The following is an 18,667-nucleotide window of genomic DNA, read 5'->3' on the forward strand; positions in this document are numbered from 1 at the left end:
GATGGGCCAGGTGGTTTACCTGAAGGGAAAACGTCTCAGTCTCTCCTGCTGTGGTTAAGGTGAACAAGGGGAAAGGTTGGTGTCGACCATGCCGGAGAAGCAAGACACACCTCTGGTAAGTGCCCGTTGCAATGTCTTTTACCTTAGTTAACACAATCCAAATGTCTACATTTAAGGAAACAACAACATTTATGGCTGTTGCAGTTTTTATACTTTTTTTTTCAATTATAATGAACAAATATGGTAAAATTTATTTAGGAATTAAGTATTTCATAAGGAAAATAATGAGACCTTAACCTGCAGAAGATGTAATAACTGGTGCACTTTTTTAACACCAAAGTACACATTATCTCAGGGGACTATGTATCATAAATGATATCCTTGCATTAGTAATAACAAATAAGAGAATACATTTCCCTTAGAGAAGCACCTTGAAACCAAATAAACAAATAGCTTCAATTATACAGGTTAAAGGCCTTTTCACAGGCCTTTTCACAGAACGATGCATACCTTGAATTGTGCATTCTATAGGTATTTCCTTGTATTTGCATTTGATAAATAGCTATTCTGCTTTGTTAAAACAAGTCCTGTAACAGCTACAAACAGCATTTTGTAAGAATCTGGGAAAAGTAACAGGTCTTCAAATGGTTTGAAAAAGAATATGGCAAATATCAAGGTAATAGCCTCTACTTTACCCTCTCTTGTGTAACAGAAGCAGCTAACAAAGCTTCTGCATTGTGATACACAAGGTTGTTTAAATTGTAAACCAATTTTTTACTCCCTGTAGTCAAGTCCCGAATGACGGACCTTAAATAAACTTTATGGAATGCAAGCATGAACTGAATTCTCCCTTTAAAATATTTCCTCCCCCAAACCCAACAGAGCCACATGGACTCAGCTCCACATCATTCTCCCCACCTTTGCATGCAAATTATCCTGTTTGCATGTCCAGTAGTCAGTTTCCTCTCAAACCATACCTGTAGTCAAATAAAGGCTTCCATACTTAGCTGCCTCTATAATATCAAAGATGCTGCAAAACAGACATTAGCTTTCATTCCAAAGTACACAGAGGGACATTTTTTCCTTTATATGATTCGGACATGCTTGTCTCTTATTTTACTAACAATCTTTCATAAGTGCCTGAATGGCCATGCAAATAAGACTGAATGATAAAATCCTGTGCTTACTGAGGCAAAGGGAAAATCTTATCATTAAAAAAGGAGTTTCTGTAATGACTGGGAGCCATGTATTTCTAAGAATTGTTTGTTTGCAGTTCTGTCACATAGTTATGTCCTAAATAGAACATGAAATCAACAGTTGTTATACATAAATATATATAAAGAGAAACGATGTATTATATATACCAGATCATTGTAAAATATTAACTGAAATGAGGCAACTGTTGTTGTCATGGTTTGGTGTTGTTTTTCCTCAATACTTGAAGAAGTTACATGGTTTCAATGACTGGGCCAAAGTTCAGTAACTGAAGATGGCACAACATCTGCACGGTTGCCTGAAACAGTTGTGGACAAGCTCTGTCCTCACTGTCTCAGAGAATTTGAGAACCTTTGCAAGGCAAAATGGACAAACACAGCCCTTCCAATATGTTGGATTTACACAGAGATTCACTAAAGAGACTGAACACTAAGTTATATCAAAGAAATGTTGTTTGTTAATATGAGCCCTCATTTATGCACCTAGGCTGTTTCAGGATTTTATTTTCTTATATTTTCCTCTAAGTGTATTGGTTTTGCAGTTAAATATTACAAGATATGTATCACATTAAAGGTCAAAATGCTTTCATATTGTTTTTATTTTTTTTTTATTTAATATTTTACATCACCATAATCTACCCTTTTATCAAAGTTATTTTTTTATAGTCCTTGTAAATATAAATAAATAAACAAGAAACTCACACGAGTTTCCTGTTATATAAGTCCACCATATAGAGTCCAGTATCATCTCTTTGATGGACTATGGTTGGTGTATTTTCTATGCTAGAAATTATACTGGATAATGTGCTTTGCATATGAGGCGGGAATGAAAATTGTGCCAGCTTTGCATTAACCACAAATACTTATTACCCCCCATCCATCCATATATGGATGGTGAGTGAACTCAAATGGATTTAGTGGAAAACCGATCTGATGTCTGGGTATTTATTTGTTTGCAGAGGCCACTGGAGCCACAAACACGATGCCTTCGGTGTGGGGAAACCCTGGAGTGGTCAGAAGAACACAGGTGTGTCAATGTGTAACAGAACACAACAATGATGTGAAAAAACAGAGAAGTCCTGAGTAAAACTAACTTGATCTTTTACTGACATCTATTGCTTAATTGCAAAGAAACTGTTTTACTTCTTTCAGATTGGTGAATTAATATGGAGGCTTTCAACAGGACGCAAGCATTTGTGCATGACTAAAAAGTCTTAACTAGATCCAAGTAGATTTTTTTTAATATTCATGAGAAATAGTCATTTCTAAGCTGCTGAATAGAATGCTTTGTAGAACAATGTAGCTCTTAGCTACATTGTTGGTAAGGAGGATTAGTGACAACACAGCCAAACCACAAAGCACTCGCAGTTCCCCCCTTGATCTAAAATACTTATCTAAAATCCATACTGATTTTGTGAGTTTAGGTTTGAATTTCTTTTTATTTTATAAAAACTTGGCAATGTAAAGTTCTCATGAGGCATGCCGCCATATATACTGTATAACAATTTTATTCACAATGCTTTATGTAAAATTACCTTCACTAGAAACCTTCCTGGAGCTGGAACAGCCAGGAAAAAATATGTATGTCCCCTTTCCAATTTCTATGCCTGGATTCCTGTTGCTTGCATGACTGCCCCTCCTGGCGAGGGGGCATCTATAGGCAGTGTCAAAAACAATAGCTGAGATTAAAAGTGTTTGGGAATTAAAGATTTAGATTATTGAAAAGTACTTTCCAATTCCATGTTTCAACAAGACAGTAATATGATTAATAAATGCTTTGTTTTTTAAGGATTATTTAGGATGAAAAACTGAACATATGTGGAGTCAAGATTTCATTTAGACAGATGCATGTGTCATACTATCTACTATTTGCTCTAAACAGACTTCTTTTGGGTTTTTTGTGAAATTTAATCTTTTACATGATTAAAAACAATATCAAAAAAGGTGACCTGGGAGGATGGTAAATTCAGTTTTCAATTGATGAGTTACAGAGGAAAGTAAAAACCCTTCTTTGTTCCCTTCATCGTGTTCACTTAACCAGGTGATTAGTCCCTTAGGTGATTAGTCTACATTGTGGAGCTGGAAACGGAAATGGTTGGAACTGATCTTTGTACAGGCCTTTTACTTTCTGGACCTGGATTATCCACCACTGATGCTTTATTTCACTCAGGGGGAAAAAGCAACCCAAACAAACTTGACTATTGGTAAAACAGGCTGTTCTATCCCTATCAACAACTGCCAATGTTTTCACTGGCAAAAATTCTACCACAAAGATATATGAGTAAAAGCTTTGTTACAAACAAAGACCAGTGGGTAGAGATGAGGAATAGGACTAGAACATGGGAAAAAAGATGAGGGAGGAAAGTGAAAGATAAATGAGGTGTGTGTTATTGTAAAAGATTAGGGGGTGGGGCTGGAAAAACACTGTGAAGGATGTGTTCAGTGGGTAGACTGCTGGGTAATTAGAGGTGTGGTTGAGGCGTGGGCCTTGACCCAAAATTAAGTTAACATAATAAATTTATCAAATGATGACCATAAATCATTTACCTCATTGTGTAGATATTATCACCTATTGTTTGAAAAATAAAAAAAAAGTTTTCAGCCACATCAATGGATTTTTATAAATATATGTGATTTGTTTAAGGTCTTTTCACAGCATTGCAATCCTATTTATTTAAAAAATTTGATCAGGTTGCTCAACATCCCTTTTCCTTTTGTTAGATATATAACATTTATGTAATGAAAATATTAATTTAATACCCCAGCAACAATAATTTTAAAGAAAAAATAAAGAAATCATTATCAATCAAATCATACAGAGGGATACCAATTAAGTTTATAGCTTCCAAAACGGTCACAGTTTTTCATCAGTGCAGTCAGGCTGTCTTTTTTTTTTCGTTTATCATTTGGATTTTTTAAATCTATGTAACACCTGCAGATTGCATCATAACACATTTACATTAATAATGTATCTTATATTAGTATGAGAGAACTGTGGACAGTCACTCATACATTGCAGTTATTTTTGCAGCAATGTCATACTAAGTATGCATGTAGTGACAGTGGAAAGAAAAACTCCACTCTAATAGAAAGCAACCTCCAGCTGAAGGAGACTTAGTGTGAAAAGCCTTTTTGAACCACTGAGGGATTAAGAGGACAGAGCATAAATGAGAAAATAACAAAATCTTGTATCAGTGAACTAGAGTTACTTTCTAAATGAAAGTAAAAAAAAAAATGGCATTGGTAGTTCCTTAAGTGTTTTTTTCTTGCAGAGAATCAATACTGAGCTGATAATCTCAAGGTCAGTTATAATGCAAGAGAGAATCTGGAGTTAGTTGTATTTTAAGTTCAGCCTATGGCTAAATCTAACCAAGAGATAGAGTTTATCGATACTAAAGTTTTGGGCAGCAGTATCTTAGCCAATGCCCCCCTCCACAAAAGTGCTACAGCCAAACAGAACACCTGGAACATGTAGTTTCTTTGAAGAGAGAGAGAAAAGAAACTGAGATAGATCATAAAGTTAAAAGATGAAAGAGTGGCAAATAATAAAAAATTAGAGCATGATATAAGAGAGTAGTAGAGTGAGAAAAAGTGGTAATTATGTCCTCGAGCAGCCCAAGCCGACAGCAGCATAATTACAGATAACCTAAGGGACTTGATCAAAAAGGACATTTAAAGGCAAAACCTTAAAAGTAGAAAGGATTATCAGGGTTAAGTGCAAGTTCCATTGACATCATATGACCAGTTTTTAGAAATCTTTGCTACAAAGTGAGCAGTACAATTACCTTGGTAGATGATACTGTCTTACAGGCTATAGTGCCATTTATTGCCTGGTATATTGTTTTCAAGAAGTGAGTTGGGGTCACTCTGAATTAAATGTTTACTGTTGTGTGCTGAAGATGACTTTATGACACAGAACAATTACTGTGTCTTTGTAGTGTCCTCCTTGGCTGCTCGTGTTGTTCTGCAGTGGATGAGGCTATTGAGAATGTAGCCAGAGGCCTAGCCAACAAAATGAAGGAGAAAACTCACTGGGCAGCTGGAAGAGTGGGTGACATTGACTTTATTGGATCTACAAAGACTAAAGGAAAGGTGAGATTAATTTATACAAAAAAAAAAAAACATAAAATGAATGCATACAGTCTTGCAGAAATTGATTTGCCCACATGATTCTAACATCATAATTCTTTCCCTTTCATGCAGTTTGTGAGGGTTTGCAGCAACACAGACCCAGTTTTGATTTACAAGATGCTGACGGAGGAGTGGGGACTCTCTCCTCCACACTTGGTAGTGGCATTGGTGGGAGGAGATGAGCTCGCTCAGATGAAGCCCTGGCTCAGGGACACTCTTAGAAAAGGACTTGTGAAAGCGGCACAGAGCACAGGTTATAATCAATGGGCCAAAGCTAGCCTTGACTTTTCACAGCAAGAAAATAACTGGTCCCTAGCCTTTTGCTGAGTTGTGACCCAATTCTTACGCAAAAGAACTGCAATACACATTTTCATCTATCATGCTTTACCTCTAAATACATTTTCTTTTTTGTACTTTTCTTTTACACAAAGTAAATCTGTCAGTTTTAACAGAAGCTACATGTATATTAATAATGTATATTTATTAATATGCTAATGTATATTTATTTTTCTTATGTAATCTGAAAAAGAACCTTCTGGTCTAATATCAATGAGTATTTCTTTCATTTTCTATTTGAATTTGTGTTAAATATGCAATGAGTTAGAAGCCAGAAAATAATTGTAAAATCATCCATATAATCATCATTGGCATGGTATTATATTAATTGGACTCTTATGATGCCCTTAAACCATTAGTTTTTTGGCTACTATCATGTTACTCTTCATCAGCAAAAATTTGTTTTGCATATTTAAATTAAAATTGTATATTCTCTAATCCTCAGTACACCCCCACTAATAATGAATGATCCACACATTTGTTGCTATCAGTGTCCTGTAATGAGGACAAGATAATGTCAAACTCAGAAAGTATATAAGAACCGTTCAATTAAAAATGTTGTAAACCCGCCACAGACTCAGCCTTTGTACAAATTTTCAATAGAGTTTTCAATTCCTAGCCTAGTTTTACTGTATTTTGGATCATTTTAGAATTAAACGCTGTTTTTTACTTAAATACCTAGGTGTCCTTTAGGGTTAAGTTTAAAAAAAAATGGAGATGATCCTGCTTCTTTATCATTTGTTCAATAGACCATCTTTATGACACTTTTTGACATATTTATACATATTAAACTTCGAGCAAGACAGTTATGTCTAAAAGCTAAGTCTGTTTCAGAAAGAAAGTGAAAAAATTTAGTTTATCTGTTGCTTTGTAAGGCAACTTTAACCAAATATAAGCGAGTCAACCTGAGTAAATGCAAATGTTTGTATCTTAGTGTTGTTTATCTGTTGTATGTAATTTTCCATGGAAAAATAGTGGTTAACATACATAATCAAAAGTTAGATATAACACTCCTGCCTTTGATGAGCGTATATAAATTTCATCTGTTTGTCTGTTCTCCAGGGGCATGGATTTTAACTAACGGTCTGCGCTTTGGGATAACCAAGCATTTGGGTCAGGCAGTGAGAGATCACTCCTTGGCCAGCACCTCCTCTAAAGTTCGTGTAGTGGCCATTGGTATCGCACCCTGGAACATGATCCACAACCGAGAAGCTCTCCTTACTGCCAAGGTTTACTCTTGCACTACAATACATTTTCACTTAAGGCCACAGTGTCCTCTTTGACTTCAACACTTTTATGCTCTTCTCAGAGTCTATGCATTCTAATACTGATTTCCCTAAGGTGGATGAGCCTGCAGTATACAGACCACAGGATTTGCCCCATGGCTCAGTGTATTCCTTGGACAGTAACCATTCTCATTTTGTGCTTGTGGAAGAGGATCCCAACAGACCAGGAGCCACGAGTGAAATGAGAGTAAAGCTGCTCAAACACATCTCCCTTCAGCGGACCGGTTATGGAGGTAAACGCTTCAGGCTTCAGCCAGAGATAATCTTTTTTGCAGACAAGGGATTAACATTACTTAATTAAAATTTAAAGTTTAGATTTAGATTTCATGTTTGTAGAATAAGCTACTTTTTAAGAATAAATTATAAAACCAGGATAATATTTTATTAAAGTCCTAGTTGGTTTAAATTATGCATACAATGAGCTTTATTGGATTGTTATGCTGTACAGAAATCATGCTACTGTTTAATATAGGAATATCTTATTAGAATCCTTCATCATATTTGATGACTTTTTGGTGTTATGAGAAGAAGCACCATTCAAGTTAAATGTTCTTTTTAGGTCACAAAACGTTGCTATTCCTTATTCCAAGTGTTCAAGCTTTCCTGTGTAACTTAAAAGGAAAAAAAATTAACCTGAAATGCAAGCCGCAGAAACCTTTGGTCATTTGAGGACACTCTTCTCCTCTTCATTGTTTGAACACCATTTAGACTAACAACAGATTGGCTAACTGAGTGTAGTGGAATGATGCATCCAGTTGCAATGAGTTTTTCCCAAGAATAGAATGACGCGATTGAAATGACAGTAGACTATTTTCTCTCTCCTGTTTGTAAATGCACCAATGCCTTCTTTTTGCTACAACTGTAGATATTTCTGAGTGCAGGGTTTTCACCGGGCTTTCAAATGTGCTAAATTAAGATGTAAAAACTGCCACTGAGGTCTGTTTCATATTTGATAAATAGCATTGCTTGTTACAATCCTCCTCCCAGTATATTTTACCTTCCAAGAGTAAACATATGTTCTGCATATTCATGAGGGGAAAAAACTTTAAATGAATTTCCCCTGTCATTCTGGCTTCACCGTTGCAATTCTGGCTGCGACTGGTTAGTTGATCAGCTTTGCAGATATCATAACAAGTCTTTAGAAAATCAAGGTCTATATTTACTCTTCGCACACTCTATTTATATTATTTTTAATGTGTAGAACAAGTTTTCAAAACTGGTATAAGCAGAAGGCCTTACAAAGTAAGTGCTTTTTAACAGTATACATGTTTATTATCATCTAATCAACCGCAAAATACTGGGGCTCATGTATATTATTGACGACGCAAAGTTTTGCAAGAGTGTAAAGTCGAGGGAGAAGAATACATAGTTTTCATAATTGTTGACAAAAAACAAAAAGGAGTTGTGTTTTTATATTGATCCCCCAAAGTAAATACTCTATGTTTTGCTGTCTCGTAAAGGTTTCCATCTTTTCAGTGCCCCCACCCATACATCCTCCCACCATCTCCCCATTCCACTATCCATTTTCTTAAAAAACCACATGGTTCAGCTATTTCATCATTATTCCAAGCTGAACTGTATTACGGGGTTCATTTTCTGCCACACATTATTTTCCATGTAGGTCAAACATTTTGGTCTGGTCTGAAACATCTTTACCATAGCACCCATTTTTGAACAGTGCATCAAAACATTTTCCATTTGGGTATTTATAATTAATTACATCTATTGTTTTATATGCTAATACCACTTAAAATATCTACAACTATATCCACCAACAGTCTAAAGAGTGGATTGGATTTTGTGATGCTTCATGTTCAATAAAGTTCTCCCAGGAACCCTTCACAGAGCATTTGTATTCATGCTAAGACCAAATTTCCCACATGGTGGGTTTTTTCAATATCATAAGGAGTTTGGAAGCCTGAGGGATTATTTCATTAATGGGTGTCAGAGAAAATGGGATGGACCACATTTAAAAACAAACTACAATTTTCTTGTTGTTTAAAAAAAAAAAAAAAAAAAGTTTTAAATAGCATGAATATTTTTCCTTCCATTCACATCAATGCACTAGTTTGTACTGCTCTAATATGTCTTTCTTTTTTGGATAAAAGTTCAAATATATAGTTTCCTCAGCAAAGAAATGGTTAAACAACCATATGGTGGCTGACTCTATTTACTCCTTACACGGTAAAGTGATTTTAGATCTGTAAAAGACAGTAATCTGCATTGCAGGAGCAGGAAGTTTTGAGATCCCTGTTCTGTGTCTCCTGGTCCACGGGGAGCCCAGGATCCTAAAGGTAATCTTTATTTACTTATGCTGTGTTATTTATTTATGTTAAAGAAATAGCCCCAAACAATGTCCTAGAAATTCAGATTTGGTTTTATTTTCTAATCACTATTGTTTGACTCATTAAACAGTGTGACTCTGAACACACTTAATTAGGCTTGAGAATCAGGCAATGTGCCATCTCCTGTAGAAGCAAGCCAAAGGCAGACAAAGAACAAACACTTCATGCTATTACAAAACCTATCTGTTCGACCAAAAAAAGCCTGTCCAGAGATTATTCTGCATAAACATGGTGATAAATGAGGAGATGGAAGACTGCAGCATTATCTGAACAATGTGGCTGTCTACTGATAACATTTTTTTCTCCTCTTGCAGAGGATGTATAAAGGCATTGGAAATTTCACACCCTGGCTGATTCTGGCAGGCTCTGGAGGCGTGGCTGACATCCTAGTCACGCTGATGAACAGAGGCTGCTGGGACACAGACAGCGTTCATGAGCTGCTGTTGGACACCTTTCCTAATGCCCACCACAGCACGGACATCAGTAACTGGGTCAAGCTGGTGAGAGCCATGTGCACGCCAAGAGGGCAGACGCTAACAAAGATATGCACTTGTCAAGTATTGAACAATGGCATAAAAGTGGGGCACACTGGGAAACATAGTGAGACAAGCTTGTGTGTGGGTTTCATATTTATCCCAGGAAAATGTGTGATATTAACTCTGCAAGATCGGATGTTTGATGCACTGATGCTTTCTAACATTTTTACACTTTAGAAATACATACATGTGCACATATATACATATATATTTATAGATATTTATATATATGTAATTATTCTAACTAACTGTCAACCTGCCTAACAGATCCAAAAGATACTCGATCATGGGCACCTTCTGACTGTCCATGACCCAGAACAGGAAAGCTCCGAGCTGGATACAGTCATTCTGAAAGCTCTTGTCAAGGGTAAAGTTCCATTTACAGAAGAAATCCTTGGTGTTGCACAGTTTGGGATTTCTGTCTTGAAAGAGCCGTGACATTTTGTGTTCTTCACTGCCTGTGGACATGTTGGCATTTTATGTGTCTGTGTGTTTATCAGCCTGTAAGAGTCAAAGTCAAGAAGCTCAAGACTTTCTGGATGAGCTGAAGCTGGCTGTGGCCTGGAACAGAGTGGACATTGCCAAGAGTGACATTTTTAACGGAGATGTGGAATGGAAGGTTGGTAAATACTAAATGTTCGGGCAGTCTGTTTGTTTCTTTGTCAAGAGGGTTTGCACATCAAATAACAAGTAAAATTGATCTAAATATGATGCCATTCAGCTCTTTTCTTTTAACATTAAGACCTGTCAAGTCTTTCAAATACCAGTTTTGGTGTGCCTCTGTGTTTGTACAGGTGCTTCTACATCACTACAAACGGAGTAGAATTAGAAGGGTTGTGCTGTGTAAGGATAGGCATGTTTTATAATTTTAAAGTTTTTTTATGTATTCTCGTTCAGTGTTAGCTCACCTTCCAACCAATTCAACCCTAAACTTGTCATTCAACAAGAAAATACTTTATTAATCCCAGCTGATCTCTGGTGCATTTACAGGCTTTTGGCCATAGAAAGCTTAATCTACAGTATGTGTATCAGTACTCATTAAAGATTTAACAGAAATGCGTTAAATGTTTACCACCATGACTCATTGTGTTAGTTTGTTTCATCATACCTATAATTTTTTATAAATAGCACAAATAAGTCTGTTTTGTAAGGAATTAACCTCTAGATTTACCAACAGGATCAGTCTACCTTGCACAGCACACATTTCATGGTGTACCAACCAGTTCTGTTCACACAACTTCTAAGTTAGGATGGCTGTAAATTTACTCAACCTGCCAACATTCGTTTTTTTAATTGACTTAATAATTAACTTTGACTCATACGGTTGCATAAAAGCAGGAATGTCATTGTGTGTTAAAGTAAAGAAGTTTGTGACATAACCAGTAAAATGACAAAAAAATCCTATAGATTTAAAGACAGACTGAAACATATTGTATAATTGCTGCAGGCTTGCGACCTTGAGGAGGTGATGATGGATGCCCTCATTAATGACAAACCAGACTTTGTTCGCCTCTTTGTGGACAACGGGGTGAACCTGGGGGAGTTTCTTACCTATGGGCGCCTACAGGAGCTTTACTGGTCTGTGTCGGAAAAAAGCCTCCTCCACAACCTGCTTCTGAAAAAGTATGAAGAGAAGCAGCTCTTGCTTGGGGCAGCAAGGACACCTGGTCCACCAGGACACCATCCCTCTGAGCAAGGAAAACCACGCTTCACCCTTTTTGAAGTAGCCAAAGTCCTGAAGGACTTCCTGCATGACTCTTGCAAAGGCTTTTACCAAAAGATGCCTGCTGTGAGTGATTTACGCTGACTGTGACTTAGAAGTAAAGTTGATACACCTCCAACCTTATTGTTAAGATAAATTCTTAATCAGTGTGGATGTTCTATGTCCCTTTGCTTCCAATCTAAAATGTATTGTTTGACACCTATCATAGTTTGCATCTGACCTAATTTTGCTATCTCACTCTCTCAGATTGAATTTATTTGACACATGAGAAATTACAGGGGATCTGATAAAATACACATTTCTTGATTAACTCAATCCACTGGAGAATATTGAATCTTTAATAGACAATTTCATGCTAACTCATTCTTAACTGGCTGGAATAAAACATAAAAGCTAACTAATAAAAGGACCACAGTTTCATATTGGTCACATCTCTTTCTACCTACAATTCCATTAACTGTATTCTTTAAAAAGATGGATACAGCTTATCAGTTTAAAATGCATCACCTAAAATTATGCTACACCCTTGTTTTAAATATAACTGTCTTCTAGTATTTGTTTTAGTCCATGTTCTTTAATGACTTTTGTGCATTAAATGTATTTTGCCTTTTGGGAGGTTTTTTTAGATAACACAAAGACAAGCAGGGAAAAAAAAAACTTTTTTCTAGTGATAGTGTTTTTTCCCCAGAAATGAATACCATTAATTGCATTACTCATTTGTGTACTAAATGTTGTGCATCCTGTCTGCAGCTGCCCATTTTAATAAACATGTTAAATACATTCAGTGCACTGTCTATGAACCCCAGGAGAAACCACCAAAGGGCCGATTGTTCCACAGCCAGAAGAACCTGCCTGAGTTCGAGGAGCGCTGTGAACATCCTTGGCGAGATCTTTTCCTCTGGGCTGTCCTTCAGAACCGACAGCAGATGGCTAACTACTTTTGGGCCATGGTCAGTCTTATCAGCTTCTTTGCTTATTTCAGTTCCAGCTTGTTGTATATCAGTCAGTAGCACCATAAATATGCCTGGCGCTGGAAAAATCCTCTCAACTAAAACTGCTAGGCTGCGTTAGTTATACACAGAGAGTGTAGCTTCAAATGAAGGGTGACAAGAGGCATGACGCCAGGCACAGAGCAGGTGTAGGTCAGTCCTGCCATATGCAAATGTCACACTAGATAAAAGAGCTCTGTAACTAGGTGAGCTAAAAAGCAATCTTATCTTAAAGAACAGTATTGAAATGAAGGTCATGTTGCTTGCTTAGACAGTTAGCCTGAGGTAAGATAGGGGAGGTATGCCTGAATTCCTGATGAAGTCAATGTGAAATATATCCTGATATGGGATTGAGAATATTTGATCTGTTTAAATGACATAAATCATTGGTAATCCATTTTTGTTTTAAACCAATTTTCATGGCCACTTTTTTAATAACTCCTCTAGCCTTCCCTGTAGTTAAACAACCAATTATTGTAATCTCCAAAGTGATCACCCTAATGTGCTCCTTCCTGGCTTCTTATTTCAAATATTATCTGAAAGTCTGGTAATTGCATGCAGTGTTTGCACACTTCTGCTGCATGTCGTTTTGCCTCTCGTGCTGTGTTCTGTATTTTCGGTCTACTGCTGGTGTACATAGAGAAGGTTAACAACTACGTACATGTAAACTAGTGTCGATCAAAAACAGGGTTATTAAAAAAAACATAACAGATTTACATATTGTATGACGAACACCTTTTAACTATAGAATCTGAACCGGTTTTGAAATGTTTTAATGCAATTAATCTTTCAAAGTTAGCAAAACTATTGTCATCATCTAGGCCTTCAACTTGCATGTTAGATTCAGTTCCAGCCAGGTTATATATTGAAGTATTCCCTCTGATTTCCACCCTCATTTTAGATGTGATTAACCTATCCCTGTTCCAGGGATATATACCAACGGCTGTTAAGGTTGCTGTAATTAAAGTTTTACTTAAGAATTCAATTATCGGCCTATATCTAATCTTCATTTCTTATCTAAATTTCTTATGAAAATATTCGGTGAACAAGTGTGTTGCTACATACACCATGATTATCTTTTTGAAGAGCTCTTGTGAAAGTCGCTAATGATATTCTCATGGCATCAGATAATGAACTTCTATCTGTATTTGTCCTGTTAGATCTCAAAGTGACATTTGCAAGATTTGTTTTAATTTTCATACCTAAATATTTTCTAGGAATTAAGGGCTATTAAGGCTTGTTTATATTGTATTTATCTGATGGATTTAAGTTTAAGTGATCAGTGATAAGTGATGTAAGGGATCAGTGCTAGGGCCAATTCTCTCTACTATATAAATGCTCCTAATTGGTAGACAGGATGGGATTCATTACCCCAATACTGACGATACTCGGCTAAATCCAGATTAAATTAAGCCTTATTTAGACTACAGGCATGTCTTAAAGACATAAAAACCTGGAGGAGTGCTATTTTGACCAGGACATTTTATTTAAATAACTTTTCAAAGAGGTTTCTAAAATTTCCTTCTTTCATCTGCGGAATATTGCAAAATTTGAAATATCTTATCCAGATATGATTTTAAGAAACTAGTCTGTGCTATGTTACTTCAGTGCTGAACTATTAAAATTCTTTATGATCATAAAGTCCACAAACTGTTATGAAAAGTCTTCAGCAGATCCACAATGCTGCAGCCAGAGTTCTTATGAAAATTTTAAAAAGAGATCATATCTCTCCTATCCTGGCTTCTCTTCATTGGCTTCCTGTTAAATCCAGAATAGAATTTAAAATCCTCCTTCTCACATATAAAGCCTTAAATGGCCAAGCTCTATCTTATATCAAAGATCTGATTGTTCCTTATGTCCCTAGAGCACTTCCCTCTCTATCTGCAGGTTTACTAGTAGTTCCTGGAATTTCTAAAAGTAGAATGGGAGGCCGAAATTTTAGTTATCAGGCGCCTTTCCTGTAGAACCAACTACCAGTTTTAGTCCGTGAGGCAGACACCCTGTCTACTTTTAAGGGTGGGCTTAAAACTTTCATTTTTGATAAATCTTATGGTTAGAGATGCTCAGGTTATCCTGAGCTATCTCAGTAGTTATGCTGCTATAGCCTTAGACTGCTGAAGGATACAGAGACCACTTTTGACCATTTTACTTCATTCTATATCAATTTTCCCATTCTGCAGTATTTTATTTATAACTTTTTACTCTCTCTGCTTTTTCTCATTATAGTAGCTTCATCTGGTTTGATCCTGTTTGGATGTGACTCCATCCTGGAGATAAATATCAGCTGTGCTGCTGCAATCTACACCTTTGTTTATAGATGTTGGAGCTTGGCCTGTTTTTCAGTGTAGTCCTGTTTCTCTAACTGTGACTAACTGTATGTTCTCTCTTTCATTCTCTGACATTGGAGCTGGCTCAGAGCTCGTCTGCTTGGATGCGTGCTTCCTGGATAAGGCCATTTTAGAGTTGGTTCATAGTTACCATTTGTAGCTCCCCTTCGTTCTATTTGTCTGCCTCTGTCTCCCTGTACCACAGTCGGCCTCAGCAAATGGTGGCTCACATTGAGACTGTTGTTTCTTCATGTTAAAAGGGAGGTTTCCTCTCCACTGTCACTACTAACTGTGAGGGACTGCTGTCGAGTCAATGAGTCGATGCAATCGGCTGGTGTTCCTTAGACAGAAACTTTGAATCATTCTGGATGAATACTCTCTGTTAAGTGCCTTGAGATAACATTTGTTGTGAATTGGTGCTATATAAATAAACCGAATTGAATTGAATGGAACTGGCCTGCTCTCATGGGCTCAAGTCTTTCTATTAAAAAAAAAAGCTATCAAATGTAAGTCCTAACCTTCAAGCAAACATTTCTACATCAAGGGAAATAAAATAAACTTTTGTCATCTCTCAGAGGTAAGCAGGTTTATGCTGATCATAATTAGTTTTACCGTAACAATCTTAAGATATGTAAAGGAAGTGAAGTGGCTAAGCCTCTGGAAGCACATAAAGGTTTATTAAACAAAATGAATGCACGTAACTTTTTACATACAATGATGACTCTATCTAATAACCTTAAGATGTTTCCCCTGAGGCCAGAGCTCACATTGAGGGAGAAATGATCGCCCTATACAGTTTAGAGGCTGTTCTGTATATCTCCTCAGGTCTTAAAAGAAAGAAATATTGCACTACATTGGTAATCACACCCAATGAATTTTAAACAGTGTGATATAGACAGGTCACTCATATTGTTTCTAGTGCTAACATTTCCACCTGTTTTTTGTTAATTATCTTAGAGTTCCTCAGTCCCTTTTTTCCTCTGAAGTATGGAAACACATGTTAATAATAACTATTACGTCTGGTGATAAGGAATTGTTTAACATTCTGTCTCATGCACTGAAAGTTAGATTCTGTATAAACTTCAACCAGTCTTTAATCATGTTCAGGTCCAGACAGTCAATAGCTTCAGTGTATTCCAGTAAGTGATTAAAATCCTCTCACAAAGATGACAATCAGTGCTTTTAAACACATCTGTACTTTCAATCAGAAAATCTAACCTGTTGTAAATGAAGTTCCCTGTAATAAATTACTTCACGTTCTTTCAGTTCACGGAAGTGAACTGAAATTGAACCCTGGGAGGAATCAGAGGAAAGCTAAATGAAATGTAAATTTGATAGTGGAAAGAAAAAAAAAAATGTTAAAAATCTTTAGAGAACAGAGTAGGGTTTTTAGATCACAGCATAAAGGTAGAAAGAGATTTCATAAATAAAATTTGATATTATTGTTGAGAATTTTTGAAGTCAGTGTGTGTCTGGCGTGTCACAGACAATATATGTGAAACAAGCACTTAAAATAGAACGTGAGAAAAATGGAAATTTCCCTCACTTTTCTGTTATTTAGCTCTGTCTATTTGTTATCCCTTTAATTGATCCATTATCAGAACAGAGGAGTTTAAGCTGTATGCTCTAACTTCCAGATGGAACATAACAATGACCTAATGGTTTATGAAATAGCATCTGGATTCATTCATTTTTTTTGTTTTATTTGGAAGGTTCAAGGTTGTCTTGGCCATTAGCTTTTTATTTTAGGATGAACAAATTTGGACTGTTACTAAATCATGAGTGTTTTTAGACTGTTCTGAACATTTTAAGATAATCGTAATAAAAAAATAAAAAAAAATAAATAAAAAAAAAGGATCTAGAACCATACTTTTAAACAGCTCTTTAACGTTTTCCTGACAAGTAAATGTTACACAGTGTCTATGGCTTAAGTCTTAAGAGTCAGTTCTTATACTTGTCCACAAAATAATTTGTTAAAATGAGGTTGATGCCATATGCAGAGTGATTGAGATGCAAAAATAAATCCCTACCAAATCACTAGATGTTTCTTCCAGACCTATTTCTTGGATCCAGCTTTCTTTTAATCCTTCAGGGCCCCGAGGCGGTAGCAGCAGCTCTGGCAGGATGTAAGATTCTGAAAGAGATGGCACGCCTGGAATCTGAGGCTGAGTCTGCACGCAGCATGAAGGAGGCCAAATACGAGCAGTTTGCCCTTGGTGAGTTCTTAAACTGTCCAATGATAAGAGCTGACAGTGTGGTTATGGAGCCCAAAGGTAAAACATAAACTCACTTACCTAAAACAAGCATTGTCTTCAGAGAAACACAAACAATCCCATCCAATCCCATTAAAAGAAAAAATAAGTAAAATTGAAATCTAAATATAGAACATTAAAAAACAATGATTTATTTGGTTAAAACTTAACTGACTGTTCTTTATTTGTTCAGATGTCTTTGGAGAGTGTTATTCCAACAGTGAAGACAGGGCTTATGCTTTGTTGGTGAGAAGAACACACTGCTGGAGTAAATCCACGGTTCTCAACTTAGCAACCGAGGCTGATGCCAAATCCTTCTTTGCCCACGATGGAGTTCAGGTAACAAGAAGATAACATTTGGCCTCTTGAGATTGGATGTGTTCTTACTTAACCTGTTCTTTTGGTGCAAAGTTGTGACATACTGTAATGTATATATTTAGGCTTCTTTGTCTCCTTCTCGCTACTGTTATTAGTCAGTGCATAGTATTCCCTTCAATACTTTATTTAGTAAATATTTTCTTCTTCCTAAATTTCCCTTTGAAACATGTCCTTCTCATTAGAAAGTCATCAGTGAGAGTTAATTGGTAGTCGGTATCAACAGGGAAAGTTACTGGACAGCATATAAGATACGTTTTTTTTTTTTTTCTGAAAGGATGCAGTTGGAAAAATATAATCCTTTTTTCACATTCACAAGCAGTTAATTATGATTCACTACATGTGTAATTTTTAAAGAGAGAATATCTAATTCTATTAGAGTGGCCATGATTAAGCATCAGGTGCCTCTACATATAAGAGACTAAACGAAGCTTGAAGCTATGGGTTTGAAAATAACTCACATATTGTGTGATGTATTTATATTTCCCATTTTATTGTTATATAACTCCTAATATGTGTCGTCTAAGAATGTTGTCCCAAAGCTTTATGGTGTCAGAATAAAAAGACCTATAGTGTCCCCTTGTGGTTAGTTTTTTTTTCTGCGAGTTAATACCTCTGGCATAAAAATACTTCTTTCATCACAGGCTCTCCTCACAAAGCTTTGGTGGGGCGCCATGACAACAGACACTGCCATCTCTAAACTTGTGGTCTCTTTCTTCATTCCACCCCTTATCTGGACCAACCTCATCAAGTTTAGGTGACAAATGTATTAATAACCAAGTTTGAATCATGCAAAGAGAAATCAGTTTATTTTTCCAATGTGCACTGACAGACTGGTTTGTGTCTCAGTGAGGAGGAACTGGATAATCGGGACGGTAAGAAGGAGTTTGTGGAGCTGGACAGCCTTGACACAGAAAAGGCTTTACTGCTAACAGACGATGATCCTTTGTAAGTTTGTGTTTGACTTTGCATCAGCTGTACAGTAAATCATTTTATTCACCAGAAGACAACTTACAATGTCAGAAATTAGATTAAAATAAATTATTTAAGCTTTTCTATATCATATAGTCTGATCCTCAGTATTCTTTTCTCACATTTTCTGTCTCTGATCTCAAATGAATATATCTAGGTGTCAAACAATAATGTATATTTA

At 36.3% G+C, this 18,667-nt stretch overlaps 1 protein-coding gene across 4 annotated transcripts in view; it reads left to right on the top strand.

The window, feature by feature from the left end:
* trpm5 (transient receptor potential cation channel, subfamily M, member 5) overlaps positions 1-18,667 on the top strand; it is a 24,276-nt gene continuing 5,609 nt past the window's right edge. For 3 of the 4 annotated variants that reach the window (XM_038270577.1, XM_038270578.1, XM_038270579.1), the window contains exons 1-16: positions 1-115; positions 2,174-2,241; positions 5,153-5,306; positions 5,418-5,598; positions 6,744-6,910; positions 7,023-7,200; positions 9,197-9,261; positions 9,627-9,812; positions 10,116-10,215; positions 10,349-10,467; positions 11,296-11,637; positions 12,378-12,521; positions 16,980-17,103; positions 17,333-17,478; positions 18,159-18,271; positions 18,364-18,462. In XM_038270577.1, the coding sequence (XP_038126505.1) occupies positions 89-115; positions 2,174-2,241; positions 5,153-5,306; positions 5,418-5,598; positions 6,744-6,910; positions 7,023-7,200; positions 9,197-9,261; positions 9,627-9,812; positions 10,116-10,215; positions 10,349-10,467; positions 11,296-11,637; positions 12,378-12,521; positions 16,980-17,103; positions 17,333-17,478; positions 18,159-18,271; positions 18,364-18,462 (2,213 nt within the window). In that variant the 5' untranslated portion in view covers positions 1-88. The remainder of the gene's footprint in view (positions 116-2,173; positions 2,242-5,152; positions 5,307-5,417; positions 5,599-6,743; positions 6,911-7,022; positions 7,201-9,196; positions 9,262-9,626; positions 9,813-10,115; positions 10,216-10,348; positions 10,468-11,295; positions 11,638-12,377; positions 12,522-16,979; positions 17,104-17,332; positions 17,479-18,158; positions 18,272-18,363; positions 18,463-18,667) is intronic. The other variant, XM_038270580.1, reaches the window with a different exon arrangement.

The sequence above is a fragment of the Cyprinodon tularosa genome, unplaced genomic scaffold, assembly GCF_016077235.1.
Source record: "Cyprinodon tularosa strain WSP-4 unplaced genomic scaffold, ASM1607723v1 ctg77, whole genome shotgun sequence".
NCBI classification, from domain to species: Eukaryota; Metazoa; Chordata; class Actinopteri; order Cyprinodontiformes; family Cyprinodontidae; genus Cyprinodon; species Cyprinodon tularosa.